Source organism: Urocitellus parryii, chromosome 4, assembly GCF_045843805.1.
Source record: "Urocitellus parryii isolate mUroPar1 chromosome 4, mUroPar1.hap1, whole genome shotgun sequence".
Classification (NCBI taxonomy): domain Eukaryota; kingdom Metazoa; phylum Chordata; class Mammalia; order Rodentia; family Sciuridae; genus Urocitellus; species Urocitellus parryii.
Genome location: NC_135534.1, coordinates 209,823,269 through 209,840,304, shown reverse-complemented (window position 1 = coordinate 209,840,304; position 17,036 = coordinate 209,823,269). Strand labels below are relative to the sequence as shown.

At 61.3% G+C, this 17,036-nt stretch overlaps 1 protein-coding gene across 1 annotated transcript; it reads left to right on the top strand.

The window, feature by feature from the left end:
• The first annotated feature begins 11,683 nt into the window (after positions 1–11,683).
• Sohlh1 (spermatogenesis and oogenesis specific basic helix-loop-helix 1) lies at positions 11,684–16,771 on the top strand. Its single transcript, XM_026395619.1, has 8 exons — positions 11,684–11,751; positions 12,046–12,180; positions 12,582–12,729; positions 13,687–13,808; positions 14,056–14,132; positions 15,041–15,221; positions 15,721–15,791; positions 16,494–16,771. Exons 1-8 carry the CDS (start codon positions 11,684–11,686, stop codon positions 16,709–16,711), a joined length of 1,020 nt encoding a protein of 339 aa, XP_026251404.1. The 3' UTR covers positions 16,712–16,771.
• Positions 16,772–17,036: the final 265 nt, after the last annotated feature.

The window sequence follows — 17,036 nt, the reverse complement described above, 5'->3', positions numbered from 1 at the left end:
CCCTGGCATCCTGCCTTGTCCCCTCAGCAGAGCCAAAACTCCACATGAACATGATTGTTTGCCATGCAGGCTGAGGGCCAGGGTCCCCAGGGCCTCTTGGAAAGTCGCCCTTGTAGGAGGACATAGCTCCCCAAGTACCGGGGCATAGAGGAGACAGCTCACTGAGCACCAGGTCCTGGGTCACATCAGAGAGTTTTGGGGCACATGGGGGTCACAACCCCCATGTAGAGCTAGTCCAGGTACAGCAAGAAAACAGCTGTGGCACAGCTGCCAGGACTCTGGGGCCTATGCCTCCTGTTCCCCTTCCTGCTCTTTCCCTGTGTGACCCAAGGGGACCTGGAGGATGTTTGGGCCCTGAAATCACACTGCTATCCTTCTGTCCTTAAGATGGCTGTGCCAGCAAATTGCCAATGTCCACAAGAATTCTGTGCTTTGGTGGCTTTGGGAGAAGCCCACCTCCCCCACCTTCTCTCTATTCTCTGAACGAGGTGTGGAGTTCAGCCGAAGGACTGGCTGGCTCCCGGAGACACGGCGGAGCCAGCAGGACAGCACCCACTTCCAGGCAAGCTGGGGCAGCCAGAAACTGCAGGTAAAGAACTCCCAGCCCCTCTCAGGGACTCTACGGGACCCAGGGGGAGCCAAGGGCTCTGATGGCATGAGCGTGACTCAGTCCTGGTCCATGAGCCCAGACTAGGTGCCCCAGGCAAGTCAAAAGAATATCCCTCCCTGGGGACTGTGGAGCAGAGGGAAGGCAGCAGCGGGAGGTGCCCCCCCCCCAGTGCCTGGCACAGTGGTGCTTCATCTACAGCAATTCTCAGTTTGAGGCTGAGTTCTGGTGGGCAAAGTCTGGAACCCAGGAGAATCAGGTCCCTAGGATGTCTGTCCAGGTCAGGGGGAGGCACCTCTGGGGAGCTCAGTCTCAGGATCCAGCCTATGGAATGCACCCAGAGGCCAAGGGTGAGCAGGGCAGTCCACAGCCCACTGTCTGTAATGGAAACCTTCTGGTGCCCACAAAATCCCGGGCTCTGACCATCTAGCCCATTTGGCAGTTGTGTCCAGTGCGGGGCACTTCGATGAGCCAAGTGATAGCACAGAACCTGAGGCCCCTCCCTGGCCAGGGCTGCTGCGTCCCTCACACAGGGTGAGGACACCTGGAGTCACAGAGCCTAGGGGCTTCTGGAGGTCTCTGGTGGGAACCCAGTTGGCCTGGCTGCAGCGATATTCCTGCCTCACTGCACGGCCTTCAGGCACCCAAAGGGGACTCTCCTAGGGCCAGGACTGGCTCTTCTCTGTCCCTTCCCCTCTCTCCCCTTGGTGGTCAGGGAAGCAGCTGCAGGGCTGAGGAAAAGGTGGTCAGAGACACCTTCCCTCCTCACGGCAGCAGGCACTCCTCACCTTAGATGGGGAGCTCGGCTGCCCGCTGCCTGTGAAGGACCCTTTGCCTGAGTCCTGAAGGAACAGAGCACTGAGCCCAGGAGGGAAGGAGCGGGGGCTGTGTTCTCGGCTGTCATGATCATTTACGTGGAAACCCAGGAGGATCAGATGAGAAATGACTAGAACAGATAAAGGCCTCTGATTCAGCAGCCCAAACCAGGGCACCCACAAACCAAGAGCAGGAGCATCCAGGAGCCAGAGACACTGCTGGGGAAAGGTTCTGCCACCAGGCGGCAAGGTGCAAGAACCCAGGACCTGCCTGCCCCCGGGACTGTGCGATTCCCTGACGGCTGGACTGGGAGCTGTCGGGAGGGGTGGGAGCCATCCTCCAAATGGGCAGTTAATCGACTCCCATCAAGAGCGTATCATCATTTCCCCAGAATCTAACAAACGTTTCAGAAACTCATGCTGAAGAGTGAAAGTGCAGCAGCAGCTGAGAGGATCCTGAGAGAACAGAGTGGGCTCCTCCCGCCAGCCATGTGCACCATGGCACGCATGGACATCGTGGCGCGGACACCCTGGCGGGGCTCTTGGCGGTGGGGGGTGCTGGCATAGGAAATGACAGACAGCAGTGGAGCACAGCTGAGCGCCCTTGGCCACCCCGTCTGCATGGGGATGCGGGTGGAGAAGGGGGCATGGTGGACAATCCTATCCTAGGTGAAAGCCGTGGGACCAGTCCTGGTCTGACTTCGGTAGTGGCCACAGGTCCCATGGGGTGGGAGAACTCTCTTGCTACGGAGGAGCCGGCAGAGAGCCTCTGCAGTGGGCTCAGCCTTGCTGTTTTTCAGCTTGGGGCTGGTCCCCTTGGCCTCAGCAGTTTAGTGCACAGACCCAGGAACAGGCTCTGGAGCCTGGGCCCCTGAGAGATCTGCTCTGTCGTGCGCCTTCCACTAGATCAAAGTAAGTAGAACTGGAGCCACCTCAGGGCCTCACGCCCAGGAAGAAACCAAGGAAATGCTGGAATTGCCTAACATGCTAGATCCCGCAAGGCATAGAGGAAGGGGTCTGTGACCTTCCGCACCGGAGTAAAACTCGCCTGTTGAACCAGAGGTGCTGCTTGAAAAGAACCTGGGGACAACCAAGGAGTGCAGCAGGAAGTCAGGACCAGCCAGGTGGCCCACAGAAAGCAGCGCAGGGGCAGCAGTCCAAAGAGGAGGACAGGGACAGAACGGCACTCAGGCAGGCAGAGCTGGCCATGCACTGGCAGGTGGACCCAGTTTGAGAGTGTGGAGTGTGGGGATATTGGAACCCGGAGCTCCTGTACCCACTCAGCCATATGGAGGGTGGCTATTGACTATGACCCAGCAGCAGGTCCTTCCACCCCCTGTGCCCAAGGAGGCTGGGGCGCAGCTGTCCATCATAAAGGCAAACACTGAAGACCTGAGTGTCCACAACTCAGGAAAGACCAACAGTTACCTGCAGGCCACTCCTGAGCACACAGGTCTCCGCGTGAGCCTGGGTGGGCACCATACTGCAAAGACCCAGGGCTTTTAACAGGGTTCTGCAAACCTAGACATGGAATCTTCCAGAGGATCCCAAGCCAGAAGGAGGTTTCTCTGGGTGCCTGCTCACAGAGGAGACACAGAGGCCTTCCCCAGCCACTGGCAAGCCCGGCTCTAGGCCAGGGTGGGGTATGGCGGCAGCACCTCATCTCCTGACTAATGATCGCAGCTTCACCAGATCAGAGCTGGGTGGGCTTGGAGAAGGGCGGGGCCTGCTCCTCAGGACTGGTGCGTAGATGTCCTTCCCAGGCTCCCAGGGGTTCCCGTGAGAGCCGGAGTGCTTTTAGTGCTGGCCCTGACCACCCAGGCTCGGGCGTGACCAGCCTCCCCTGAGAGGCACTTCCTCTGCAGAGATGCGTTCTCCAGCTGCTCACCCCGGGGTCCAAGGTCTCGGGGAGACTGCAGATGCTTACAGAGGGGCCGGGAGGGGGCGGTACAGTCCAAGCATGGCGTGGCGTGTGTGCACAGGCACCTGTACAAACACGTGCGTGCACAGACTGAACGCCACACCTGCACACACTCCAGCACACAGGGATGTGTGAGCATGTGTGCAAGTACGTATGTATGTACACGAGTGTGTGTGTTCAGGCCTGCAGGCTGGAGTGCCCCCGCAGGTCAAGGAGACCAGGTCTAGGAGGTAAACAGCAGTGCAGTGTCACTGTGGCGTGGGACAGCAGAGTGCTGGGCTTGGTGCCTGGCAAGTGGGGCAGGCTGGGCTCTCTGCTGACCTAGACAGAAAGACTCATAGTTTCCTGCACACAGCAGTTAAAAGCCAGAGCTGTGCTAGCTGCCCAGGCAGCTGGGTGGGCCAGCGTGTCTGGGTGACATCCCTCTCCCTCTTCACACCACACGGAGGGTGGCTGCAGCCCACCATCTCCTATGACACACAGGTCACGGTCCACAGTGAAAGCTCTGGGCTCATGTTGAGCAGAATCCAAACTGGGGAGCATCTATACTGACACCCGGGCAGCTCTCCCTGGGCACAACCCACCTGGGAGGAAGGGAAGAAGCCTGGCACACAGAGGCCTGGCCTTGGCTGGGGCCATCACCACCAGGCCCTGCCCCCAAGAATGAGGGACTGCAGTCCCTATCCCTGGCACATCCTGGGCTTGGTCAGCCTCTCGGAGAGCCCTCTGCTAACTCCCTATCAGTGGACAGCAGCCCACTCTGGGTCATGGACATGTCCGTATCTCAGGGCCCAGTGCTCACCCTCAAGTGCCTGGGGCTCTTGGCCAGTCCCACCCACAGGCCATATCTTTTCTTTTCCTTTGAAGCTGCCTGGGTACCTGGCCGAGGGCCTGACCTCACGGCTGCTCCGGGTGTCTGGTGACAGGCACACATGGGTTCTCAGTCCCCCACCTGGACTGTGCCAGCCTGGAGCTAGTGCAAGACCCTCCAAAGCCCACCCTGACTTGGCTGAGGGTCCTGTCACCTGAGCAGGTCCTGTCACCTTGCCCTGTCCCCACGGGCACCAGTGCCCTCTGGGCCTTCAGCAGCTGGTGCCTGACAAAGACCATAGGGGCATGCTTTGCTGCAGTGCCACTCAGGCCTGTCCTGTGCCACTCCTCAGATGCTATGGGCAGGCTGAGCCCCACGTGCCTGCTGCCACCACGGCGGGAGAAGTGACTGGAAGGCAGACAGCTTGAGTGGTTGGCAGAGACAAAACTGCCAGGAAGAAAGGACTAGGACCACCAGGGAGTGTCTCTGTGACACCCACATCCCTGCCTGGAACCCACGCGCACCCCTGAGCCTCACAGCCTACATCCCTGCTGTCCAGAGCCTCACCACAAGGACGGTGCTGGCCTGAGGTCCCAGCAGGAAGTGCCCAGTCTTACCACTAACTAGACCGGAGGGCTGGCAGCACGTCCCCAGGCTGCAGTGCCCCGTGCAGGAGATGGCACCAGTGCTGCTGAGGCTCAGAGGCAAGGGAGCCACGGAAAAGCAGGCCCAGTCCAGGGTCCCCAGAACACACCTCCCACTGTGCCGGGCACTGCTGCAGGGGCAGCAGGTCCCACCTGGTGATGTGAGGTCTTCTGGCCTGGCAGCTCCACTCTCAGGGAAGTGCACTGAGACAATGGGCGGACATCAGCCCCAGCTCCCAGCAGCACTGGCCTGGGCACAGAGGTGTCTGCACAGCTCTGCGGGCCCCGTCTCTTCTGGTCACCATCAGGCCTCAAGCTCACCACTCCAGGCAGAGGCTGTCACTCCCGTCTTACAGATGGGGACACCAAGGCCCTGAGAGGGCTGTGACTTGTCCAGCTCACACAGCTACTGACTTGGATCAGGATGGGCCAGTCTTGAAGTCAAAGCCCCCCAGCCCTCCTGCGGGGTCCTACCCAACCCAGGCCGGACCCCAGCCGCCCTCAGCACCCGCCCATCTCTACTGCTGTGAGGCTGGCCTCCTAGTCGGCCTCCTCCTGGCCCCTTCTTGAGAAAGCCTAGTCCAGGGCTGCACCTCAGTGGCCCCTTGTCTGTCTTCTTCTTTGATGCCCAGAGTTGAGTGCCAACTTCATCTCCCTGAGTCAGACCCAGCATAGCCTCACCCAGCCCAGGCCTTGCCCACACACTGGCCTGGAGAGCGCCCATTTGGCCAGGCCTAGCACTGGGCAGGCCCCTCCTCCCCGACTCTTTGTGGGTGACCCCTCTGTCACACAGGTCACTGGCAGCCCTTCCCACCACCCTCGAGTTCTCACACCCTGCCCACCAGCTATGTGGCACGTGACTGCAGGCATGTGTGCTTGCTGAGCATGCCTTTGAGGCTGGGGGGCACACATCACTTGCTGGCATCCTTCACCCACATGGACTTCCCTGTTCTAGGGAAACCTGAGTTGTCTGTGGGGTACAGAAGAGCCACCCTTCCCTGGGGGGCAGTACCTGGAGCCTCAGCAACTTCCAGGGCTGGTCAAGATGGGACTGCAGACACGTGGAGACTGCTGTGGTGAGTGGCTGAGACCAGCGTGTGCAGAGCAGCACCCTTGGCTGGCGGCAGAATCCCCAGGCCCTGTTGCCTCTGCTCACTCACTCTGTCTTCCTGAGCTGCCGTGGAAATCCAGGCCAGGGGCAGAGCCCCGAGCTCCTTCCACCCCTGTCCGTCCTGCTGGCTTGGGCTGGGCTGCACCAAGGCCTCAAGCCTCTCCCAAGGGGCCTGGGCTGTGTTCTGTTGCCCTGCAGGGCTCCCTAATACGGGCCTGGAGGGCTGGCCAGGCATGTACCCTGGCAGGGCGCCAGGATTGAGCTCTGTGTCCTGGCCATCTGGGCCCAGGCTAGGGTCCCGTGACCTATGGGAGCAGGGCCATTGGGAACTAGTAGTTCCAGGGAGGCTAGTGGCTGGGGTCTCTGATGGGAAGTGCATTAGGGGGTGGGGAAGGGACTCCTGACTCTGGGTCAGCCTAGCTCCAGCAGCTGTCACCTCCAGGGCAGGAGCAACCAGATTCAAGAATGATGGCAGAGGAAGGGGTGCCCTGGCCCCTGGCCTCATAGCAGGGGCTTTGGGGTGGGGAGGCATGAGAGTAGGAGGGGTCGGGGGGCTTGGGTGGAGACTTCTTCAACCTGGAAGGCTGACAGCTCCTCTCTGGATCCCCACTGCTCAGTCGGGCAGCCTGGGGGCCTGGGGGGACCCCTGGGATGGGGCTGGGGTGTGAGCACTGTGGCGCACACACTAGTGGCCTAGCATGATGCTCGTGTTACCCAAGACTCTGGAGAGAGAAGAGCCAGGCATCAGGGCCGCTGGACTCCAGGTCCAGATTCTGACCATGCCGCACCTCCACCTCACCAGGAGGTCCTGTACCAGGAGGTCCCTGCCCAGGAGGAGCCCCCTCTCTTGCCTGGAAGTTCTCCCGAGAGTTCCTCACTTTCCGTGCCGAGGATCACCTCTCTGAGCTGCCAACCTGGGCCTCATCCAGGGCTCAGCTCTCCATGCCAGGCTGTCCATTTCCCGCAGGGTCTTCACCCAGTGTGCCCGATACCCCTGCCCCCAGCCGAGCAGCAATGCCATCTGCAGAGTGATGGTGTACTCTGCAGGAACAGAGACCAACTCAGACAAGCAGGGAGGAGGGGCAGCCCCCAGAGGGGACTTGGGTGGAGACTTCTGCAACCTGGAAGCTGACAGCCCAGTGGGTAGACTGTGCTAGGCAGAAGGTGCCACCAGGCCGGGAGCTGAAACTCAGACCCTGGGGACAGGGTGCTCTGGCCTGGTCTGCAGCAGGCAGATGGCACAGGTAATGAACCTGGAAAGAATGGCCAGGGAGGGTGACACCCAGGCCATAGAGGGAGATGGCAGAGGATGCCCAGACTGGGAGGGGCGACAGAAATCAAAGAGCCTCCTGGGGTCACTTACTGTGCCGGAAAGACATCACCCGGCTGACCTCCCAAAGTGGCCATGGGTGGTCCAGGCAACACCCACTTCCTAAGGATACTGTCCATGGCACTCACTCTTAGACATGTGATCCGGGAACCAAATTGTCCCTACCCTGCACCTCCTGGTATGTCCCTCCAGAGTGGCTCCAGCTAGGAACCTGCCCCATGAGCCTGGCCCCATATCACAAGGACCCTTTGCCCATCTGCTCCAGCCCTCCTGTTCCACACAGGGGAAGGGTCCCCTGAGGAAACATGTCTCTTGTCTCAGAACAGCCAAGACCAACCACACTGGAGGTAAGGGCCAGGCTGGGGAAGGGTTCTGGCAGGAGGGTGGACAGGCTATGTCCAGGGTCCTGGAGTCTGGCTCCTGGCACAGGGTGAGGGGCAGCAGTACCTGTGCTCGGGGGCTGACCGCTAGGGCCAAGCAGGACCTGGGTGGCTCTGCCCTCCTGGGCTCCTCCACCCGCACTGCTGCCCTGTCCCCTGTACGGCCAGTGGGGTGGGCAGGAGCTGTGTGGTAGCCCAGGCCACTGCACTGAGAACACTGGCTCCCAGCCACCTGGAAGCCCTTCTTAGCAGACTGTGCCATCACTGGGGTGGGCAATTGGGACCTCAGAAGAAGTGACCCATGGAAATCACCAAATGACTGGAACCCAGGACTCCTGTCCATCTCTGACAGCTCACTCACACACCCTTCCCAAAGGGGGCTTTTCTGGGGTTGCCCAGCACTGCCCTGTCATGTGGGAACACCCCATGGGCCCCTCTCCAGGGAGGGGGGTCCAGGCAGGGGGCTAGCAGGCATCCCCCGCTGCTGGGGGCCTCCTCTGCAGGAAGGAGGGGGCTCTGCACATGGGCGGGCTCCGGACACCACCTCCTTTGCCCATTGGAGAGGCTCAGAGCCGGACATGGACAGACGCACTAGGACATGCAAGGACACCTGCCAGGCTCTGCTGGAGGGGCATCCCTGTCCCCAAGGCAGCTTGGGTCCTGGGGATGAAGGCCTTGGACATGGGTCCCGGATTCTCACAAGGATGGTATTAGCCCAGACTGGGATCTGCCTGGGTGTGGGGGTGGGGGAGGGCCCAGCTCCTACCTGGGGTCGCATTGGCCGTCCTCTGGGAACTCAAAAGTCCTGTTGAGTAGCCCCTAGTCCCCCAGGATCCGCCCCAAGGTTGTGCCCCCCCCCCCCAGCACCGGGCCTGGCGCTTGGACTAGGCTACCGAGCGGAGCGCCGAGGCAGAAGCGAGTCAGCAGCCCCCTCCGCCTCTTGGCGCTCTTGGCCCCAGAACACTTAACATTTTCTTCACTCAGATTGAGGGAAAACCAGCAGGTTCCAGGGTCCAGATTCAGGCGCGCCCTCTGCCGGCCACGCTGTGACCGCGGGTTGTCTATCTGCACTCCTGCACGGGCTGAAACTAGGAAGGGGCTCGCTGATGGCTACAAAGACACAAGCGCGCTCGCTCGGGGTTCCACCATGGGAGGCCCCATCCTGCAGGGGCCTCTGTGCAGCGCGGGTGCAGGGGCACTCTGGTCTTTCTTCCGCGTTTAAAGCGTCCAAGCTACCCACAAGTATTGGTGCGCCACAGTGTCCTGCCCTCTCCCCTCAGTGCAAGTCGAGTAGCACCTGCCCTGACCCCTGCCAGGCACTGTCCACTCTTGTAGCAGCCTGCACCAAGACCCTTGCTGGTCCCACACTGTCCACTGCTAGGAACCCACTGGGCTGGGACTGGGGGCCATCTAGACCCTAGGTAGCGGTGACTGTCCATCTGTCCCTTGTCCTGCTCTTTCAGCCACGTGGGCACCTACAGAACACCTTTCACACAGATAGTAAGTGTGTTGGTGTGTGTTGGGGCGGGGTACATACAGGACACCCGGACAGCCTGGCTCAGGTTGGGGAACTTTGAGTTCTTTGACTCTTTGTTGTCCAGTGCCATCCAGAACCTTCTCTAAAGCAGGGCAGCTGCAATAAGAGGAAGCGGGTGGAAGAGAGATTAAGACAGAAAGAGACACAGAGATGGAGAGAGAACAAAGGGGGGCTGGGAATCAGGGGTGTAGGGCTGAGCCAGCATAATTCCCCAGTTTTTCCCCAGGCTGGGGATACCCACTGGGGGCCATGGTCAGTATGAGGGGATCCCTAGGGCAGAGCTGGGCCAGGGACAATTGGGAGGGTGCACCATGAGATGGTCCCCAACCGCCATCTCTATTGAGATCCCTTCTCTGCCTGCAGGACACAGCAGGCTGAGCTCAGGAACTCTGTGGGCAAGGGCTGGGGCACTGTCAGCAGAAGTCTGGGATGTTCTGCAGTCCCCATGGGTGCAGCCCATGTCCCTCCCCAGGTCACCAGCACTCCTGCATCACGGGGGCTTTCCCATCTTGGTCCTGAGAGGTGGATACTGCTCCCCTGGCTGGGCACTGTTCCCAGCAGGACCATCACCGACCAGTGGCTGAATGTCCCTCTTGAAGGTCCCAGCAGCTTGGGGAACTCAGAGATGGTCACTCAGGGGGCATCTTGCCTATCACTATTCAACAAGAGCCCTGCAGGGAGGTGCTGCTCTGGCCAATCAGAGATGATTACACAGGGAGTCAGCCATGGGAGACCCTGACAGGAATGGTGACATTTCTAAGGGCTTTGGGGAAACCAAAACTTGGCCCCAATGTGCCATGGAGAAGCCAGGCCCCAGAAGGCCAGCCTGCATCCCACTTCCCAGCCAGGAGCAGGAAGGTACTGTGCCAAGGTCCAAGATCCTGCCTTCAGCCCCTTCCTCCAAAGGGCAGGCAGGTTGGCACATCCCCACCCACTGAGACCCAGCACCCGGTGCCTTCTTGTCTGCTCTGCTGGGTGTATCCGGGCACTTTCCCTGGGGGCACTGCATATCCTCCAAGGCCAGGAGCTGCCAACTCCTCTCCTCCCACGGGAATGCCAGGGCCCCACATGTGCTGGCAGAAGTGAATACATCCAAGCATTTCTGGCTCTGTTTCACACCCTCTTAAAAAACACAAGCTGTCTGGTGAATCCTGGGGCTGTCCCCTCAATCCTGAGGGCTGGCCTGGCCCCTGAGCCTTGGGTGGAAACAGGAACTGATCCAGCCTCAGGCCCCCTCCTCATGTTCCACCCATCAGTCCCCTGCCTGACACCCTCCCTCAGTCCCAAGATGTGGCCCTTTTGGCTTCTGCCCCTCCTTTCCTAGGTGGCCTGACTATGTCATCACCCCCAATGCCTGGGGCAAGGATGAAGAGGGCCCCTGACTGTGAGCCTTACCCTCCACACCCAAGGAACGCTTTCTTGGTGCCGACCCAGATCCCAGCACCCAAAGCTCCACCTGGAACCCCAATCTCAGCCCCACTGGAAGCAGGGACAGGAGCTCTGGCCAGTCTCAGGCCCAGCATCCCAGGGGACACCCCACTTCAGTCCACCTGGAGAGGTGCTGTGTCCCCTGGCCCAGTGACTTCCTTCAAGAACGGTTCCCAGCAAGTCCAGGAAAATCTAACAAAAATGCAGTGCTTCACGGGCCCCTAACCGCTGGGGGCCTCCGCTGGAAAGAGGAAGGCTCCCTTTCCCGCTTCCTCCCGCCATTCACCATAGAACTTCATGGAGCAAGCCTGGCCCTGGCGGCTCCTCTGGATCAGCAGCGACGCGAGCAGAGGCCAGCGGAGCACTGGTGAGGATCTGCAGCTCCCACCGCACACCCAGAGGCCTGCTGTCGACTGGGGTCGGGTGGAGCAGACCAGGCAGTCGGAGGGCACCTGGCGGTCGGGTGGAGCAGACCAGGCAGTCGGAGGGCACCTGGCGGGGCAGGGGACGCACGCTAAGTGCCCGCGAGCTGGGCCGGACACGTGGGCTGTGGCGTGACCCGGGGAGGGCTGGCAGGCGCCCCCAGGCTTTGGTGCTCGGCGGGGTGGGGGGGTGGTAGTGCAGAGAAAAAGGTGCAAGGGATGGCGCGCCTCGGGAAGAGAGGGACTCGGCTCGTCCTGCGACACAGTTCGCAGACCAGCCTCAGCTCCCAGCTAGGCTGAGTTCCCCGAAGACAGGGCGCGCCCCGAAATCCGGGGCGTCCAAGGGCGGCAGGGACCCAGCCCGAGCGGCAACCGAGCGGACCCTCCGCAAGGCGAGCGCTGGCCTTTCCCTGGGCGTCCCGCGGGGGCCTGGGGAGGGTGGAGCCGCCCGCCACTTCCCGGCAACCTCTGCCTGGGGGAACTTTCCCGTAGGTGGCCGCGCGGGCCGGGGGCGGGGCGCGCAGGGCGGGGCGGGGCCGCGGGGGCCGGGGCCAGGTGTCCGCGGCGTGCGGAGCACGTGGGCAGGGCGGGCGTCCGGGAGGGGGCGGGGCCGCGGGCTGAGCGTGGGGTCGCTGTCCGGGTCCCGTTCGTTTCTCCCGCCGCCACATCGGGTTCCCATGGCGTCTCGCGGCGGCCCTGAGCTCCGGGCTGGGGTCCCCAGAGCCCCTGGCTTTGGGGGTTGCAGGTAAAGAATTGCGAGAGGAGTGTGAGGGTGTCAGGTCCCGAGGCCTCTGCCAAGGGACTACCATCTTCACCGTACCTGGAGCACCTGTGGCCGAGGCCCCACCCTGCTCCTGGGGGAGGCGGGAGAGGGTCCCGTGCTGACCAGGGCCTGCCATGTGTTCTCGCTGTGACCCTGGCTTGTGCTCCGCTTTTCCCCAGCCACCCCCTATAGACACCTGTTACTACTCCTGGGGCTCCTGATGGTCTTTTTTGGGGTTCACAACCTGGAGGGGGGGTCCTGGCTTCTTCTCTCTAGTGGCTCTTCCTTGTCTGGGACCCTGGCCAGCTTCCAGGACCCAACCCAGGTACCTGCCCGGGTCAAGGAGCCTGCAGTGACCGAGGGCCTCAGCTCCAGTCTCCGCAGGAACGTGCTCAGTGAGAGGGAGCGCAGGTGAGTGGCCAATTTGTGGAGGAGCCCTCCTGGCCCCGCCTGGTTTTAAGGGGTGGGGGCTGTGACTGCCTCCTGGCCTCAGGCATCCAGGGCCAACTGACCAAGGTAAATCCACGTGGGGGGTCCAGCAGCACCCTGTGGCCTGAAGCCCAGGCATCTGGAGGTTGTACATTTGGGATCCTTTAGACCTGTACACTGTCTCACCGCTGTCCACACCCTGGTCCTTCTGGGATGGGGATGCTGACCCCTGGAAACCCTCAGCTCAGACAGCTGGAGAATTAATTAGTGGCCTTGGCCTCTGCTGGTTCCCGGGGAGAGGTCCTTGGGGTTCCAGCAGCTGCTGCCCCTTCTGGTGGAGGCTGGATGGGTTTGTGGACTTTTTTTTATTTTCCTGGGCACAGGAGGCGGATCTCTGTGAGCTGTGAGCGCCTGCGGGCCCTGCTGCCCCAGTTCGATGGCCGGCGGGAGGACATGGCCTCCGTCCTGGAGATGGCTGTGCAGTTTCTTCGGCTCACCCACACCCTGGTTCCTGGTGGGGAGCAGCATGCTGTAAGTTGTGGGTGTGTGGACCTGATCAGGCGAGGATGGCCCAGCATTGCTCAGGGGCAGTGTCCCCTCCAGCTTCATGCCTCCCTCCACAGCCTGGGCTGGCTGTGGCTTCTGCAGGGCACTTTGTTCAAACTGTTCCTGTTGCTATTCTTCCCCTGGGAGGGGACCTGCTTCCCCAGTCCTGTTGAGTGAGCAGTCGCCCCATGCTTGATGCCAATACTGGGGAGAATCAGGGTGTCCTTGTGCTGCCCTGGCGGAGCGCCACATAGACCCTTTCCCTGCAGCTTTGCCTGAGAGAAGGCATGGGTCTTTGAGCTGTGAGGGCTTCACCAAGTCTCCATAGCCCCTACAGTGAGGGGGGTGTCCACATGTGTGGGGACGGGGGGCCAGATGGGGATAGGGCGAGGCCTGGGTGTCACCCTGTGCCTGTAGCCTTGTCCTGAGTGCAGGGTGAGCTCTATGTGAGGCTCTGGCTTGCTGGTCACCTGTGGGACAGCTGCTCTGACCAGAGCCCTGACAGCCTCCCAGCTGACCTTGTGATTGGTGTGTTTGTTGAATTAACTCTTTGAGGTATTGGGGATCAAACGCAGGGACTGTGCATGCAGGCAAGTGCTCCTACACTGACCACATCTTGAGCACTATCTTCGTTGGTTTTTTAATTAAAATCAAAATGGAGGGCTGGGGCTGGGGCTGAGCTGTAGAGTGCTCACCTAGCATGTGTGAGGCCCTGGGTTCGATCCTCAGCATCACATAAAAATAAAAGTTGGACTTGTGTCCAGCTACAACTAAAAAAAAAAAAAAAATTGTGACAGGGTCTCACTGAGGTGCCCAGGCTGGCTTTGAGCCTGTGATCCTCCTGCCTCAGCCTGCCAGCAGGACACCACCATGCCTGGCCCGTGTGTGTGTGTGTGTGTGTGTGTGTGTGTGTGTGTGTGTGTGTGTTTGTTTGAATTCCAGGTTCCTGCTTCCTCCAGGGAGGCTTGGCACAGGTGGAGCGAGGAAGTTCTGCAGTTGACCTTGGCGAGCCAGATTCCAGCCGGTGGGCCTGACCCTGGGACAGCAGCATCCACTGTGACTCTGTTAGTATCCACTGGGGCCCATCCTTAGGGTTAGGGGGTGTCCAGGGACAGCAGAGTCACCTGTGGTGTAGAGAACTAGAAACTTGCTTAGGCCCTGACTCATACCAGTGGCGTCACTGTCACTTGGTTAGGATCTAGTGTTTCCAAAGGTGTCATGTTTAGCAGATGTGGGGGACTGGACTGGTGTGGGGGAGGGGTGCTCAGTACTTGGCTCAGTATCCCCCACCCCCCTCTGTACACTGTCCAGGCAGCAGGACCCCTTGAGCTGTGTGACCCTGGCTGTGGACAAGAGTGAGGTGCTGGACGGGCCACCCTCCCTCCCAGGTAAGTGACCATGTCCAGGGCAAGTCAGGAGACCTCCAGCCCTAAGAGTGGGGAGCGCTTTTCCTGGGTGCAGGTCCAGTTTTCACACTGTCTGTGTGCGGGGGACCCTTGCTGATGGTGTTCTTTTCAGGTAGCCCTGTACTCCCTGCCCTGGTCCTAACCACCTCCACTCCCCAAGGACACGCCCCACTTCCTCCTGTCTTCCTCCAGGGGCCATGGGGGTGCACCAAGGCCCTCGGCCCATCTTGGGCACCCAGCTGACCTATTCCATGTCTAGTTCTAGCAGCCACCGTTGGCTGTTCTTGGCGTCCCCTGGCTGTCCATGGTGGTCTTGTGGCTAGATGGGCCACCGCTGTGCCCACTATCTGCCTCTGCTGCAGGGGTGCTCTTGTGGGGACCCACCTCAGGCCTGCAGCCTTCCAGCCACCTTCCCCTGTGCCACCTTCCTTTCTTGAGGCTACTATAGCCAAGCTCTGTTAGGTGGCTTTGGGGTCACCCTGAGGGGCACCTGTGATGACCCTGACCCTGAGGGCACTGGCCCTCCTGTTTGTCACCTCTCAGATGTGTTTGCCACTTCTGAAAATGGTTCTGCTGCCGGGTGATACCTCGTGACCCTACAGATGTACCGCTGCCGTGGGTGGGGCTTGCTGTGGGCAGAGCTGGCATGGCCAGCTGCAGCGGTCCTGTGGCAGGCCACAGGGGCTCAGTGGAAGGGATCCCAGACCCGAGGCTTCCTGCTCCCCAGGTGTTAGGCCCCTGCCTCTGGGCAGCCCTCTGCCTGGTCACCTGTCTGTAGCCCACTTCTGGGGCCCCTTCCATGAGTCCTTGTTGTGGGGCTGGACTTGGTCAGATCAAGAGGGCATGGGGGCAGCAGACAGGTGACCTGCTGACTGTGTCCCCCTCCTCAGAGCCCTTCAGCCTGGTGCCCCGGCCCCCATGCTGGCCGCCCTACTCACAGTGGCCGAGCTCCCCCAAGGTGAGCCAGGAGGCTCCTGATGGTGTGGGCCAGGCCGGGCCCCCAGCCAGAGTCCCCACATCCCCAGGTGGGCTGGCTGAGGAGGCAGCCCTGACACCTGTGGCAGATGCCAGGTGGGTGCCCATGGGCGTGCATGTGTGTGTGTGGGGAGTGTGCGCGTGAGCGTGCTTACCGGGCCGGCTACCGCAGGCCGCCCTCCAGCCGCACCCTGGGCCTTTCCCCTCACCTGGAAGCTTCCACTCTGGTGCCCAGCAGGTCTGCGAGGGGGGCTCAGGCGGTCAGGCCGGGACCAGCTGCCTGGCCGTGTGGCTTTCTAATGTGTGTTTCTGAAAACACTTTTGTCTCCTAATTGTCTCTTGTTTTGGCTGACGGCAAATGAGTTTGTGTTTTGGGAGCGCACACCAGCTGGGCGTGGGAGGGAGCAAGGCTGCGCTGGAGAGGAACCAGCAGGGGTGCTGGGGACAGGCCTGGGCTTGGGCTCCGCCTGCACCCCTTGGTGCAGCAGTGGGTGGTTTCTGCACGTGCTCCCGTGGGGGCTGGAGCCCCTTTGGATATGAAGTGGCTTCTTGGGCCTAGGTCCATCGGTGGTCTCTTGGGGGTTTTCACTTTCAGGTCTGTGTCAGGATCCAGTGTGGAGGATGGGACGTCCTTCCTGCTGACGGCCAGTCCTGACTGGTGGCTGGGTGAGTGGGGGCCGAGGTCCAGGCTGCCTTCGCCCTCGCCAGCCCGGGCACAGGGGCCTCAGCCCTTTCCACGGAGCTAGGGTGGTCGTGCCCCGGCCCAGCTGGCTGTGCACAGTGCAGTTTCCAGAGTGTGTCTGGGTCTCCACCTCCCTCTGGCTGGTGGTTGTCAGGGCGACAGGCAGGGAGAGTCAGAGGTAAAGCATGTGTGTGAGCGTGTGTGTGCATGCACATGTGACGAGGTGTAAGAATGAGCACACTTGAGTGTGAACATACATGCGAGTGAGCACGCACGTGCCTGTGAGCTTGCATGTGACCACTGTGAGCAAGAGTACGTGGGTGTGTGTGTGAGGAGCAGGCCTGTGAGCCTGAGACGTGGGTGGACATCTGACCTGTGGAGTGGGCTGTGTGGGGTCCTGGGCCTTCTCTCAACCCCACATCGTCACACAGGCCCCTGGAGGTGTCTGGACGGTCACGTGTTGGGTGTCGGTCTTCCCCTTTAGGTCCTAGAGCTGGGATACCCTCACGATCTGGCTGGGAGCAGGGTCTCTGCACTGGAGGACTGGGAACCACGGGGAGGCAGGGCTCACCCTCCCAGAGGAATAGAGAGTGGCGGAGGGAGCCCCACTGTATGCCCTTCCCCTGCCCGCCTGCCCCCGTGTCCAGGGCACCCTCCTCCTCTGCTGATGTGCCTTTTGCTCCCAGGGTCCCTGGAGGGAAGAGGAAGCACTGTCCCACCCTGGGCCCCAGCCCGGAGCAGCCCAGCACAGCGGGCAGAGCCAGCCTTCCTGGGCGACCCTGAGCCTGGCTCCCCGGAGCTCCAGAATGGTCCCCTAGAGCTGTGGGGCTCTGACCTGGGCAGCTGGGGCCTGGAACTGCGGGAGGAGGTGGACGGCATCTTCCCTGATTTCCTTGCCTGCTAGCCACTGCCAGAGGGGCAGGACGGCCAGGCCCGGAGCCTGGGCAGCCTGTGTGTCCCTCACGTGCGGGTGCCTTATTTTGGGCTGGGTTGCAGCTGTGCCCTAATCTGAGCGAGCCTGGCAGGGCTGTGCGCCCGGAGGCTGGATATTAAAAAGGGAAAGCGATTTTCCTGGAGGAGAACAAACCCTGTGGCTTTTGTGTGATGAATCCAATTCATCAGGCAGATGCGCCACCTCCATTCAGAACACAGGCAGCGGCCCCACACGCTGACGTCCCTGAGTGACCCAGGCTGGGTGGGGGTGCTGCAGCTCTGGGTCCCGCTCCCAG

Bases quoted from the DNA above. Each gene is read 5' to 3' on its own strand.
- Sohlh1 (XM_026395619.1), top strand. From the start codon at position 11,684: ATGGCGTCTCGCGGCGGCCCTGAGCTCCGGGCTGGGGTCCCCAGAGCC. The intron at 13,809-14,055 runs GTTAGTATCCAC...TACACTGTCCAG, and splicing joins GCAGCATCCACTGTGACTCT to GCAGCAGGACCCCTTGAGCT. The intron at 15,792-16,493 runs GTGAGTGGGGGC...TTTTGCTCCCAG, and splicing joins CAGTCCTGACTGGTGGCTGG to GGTCCCTGGAGGGAAGAGGA.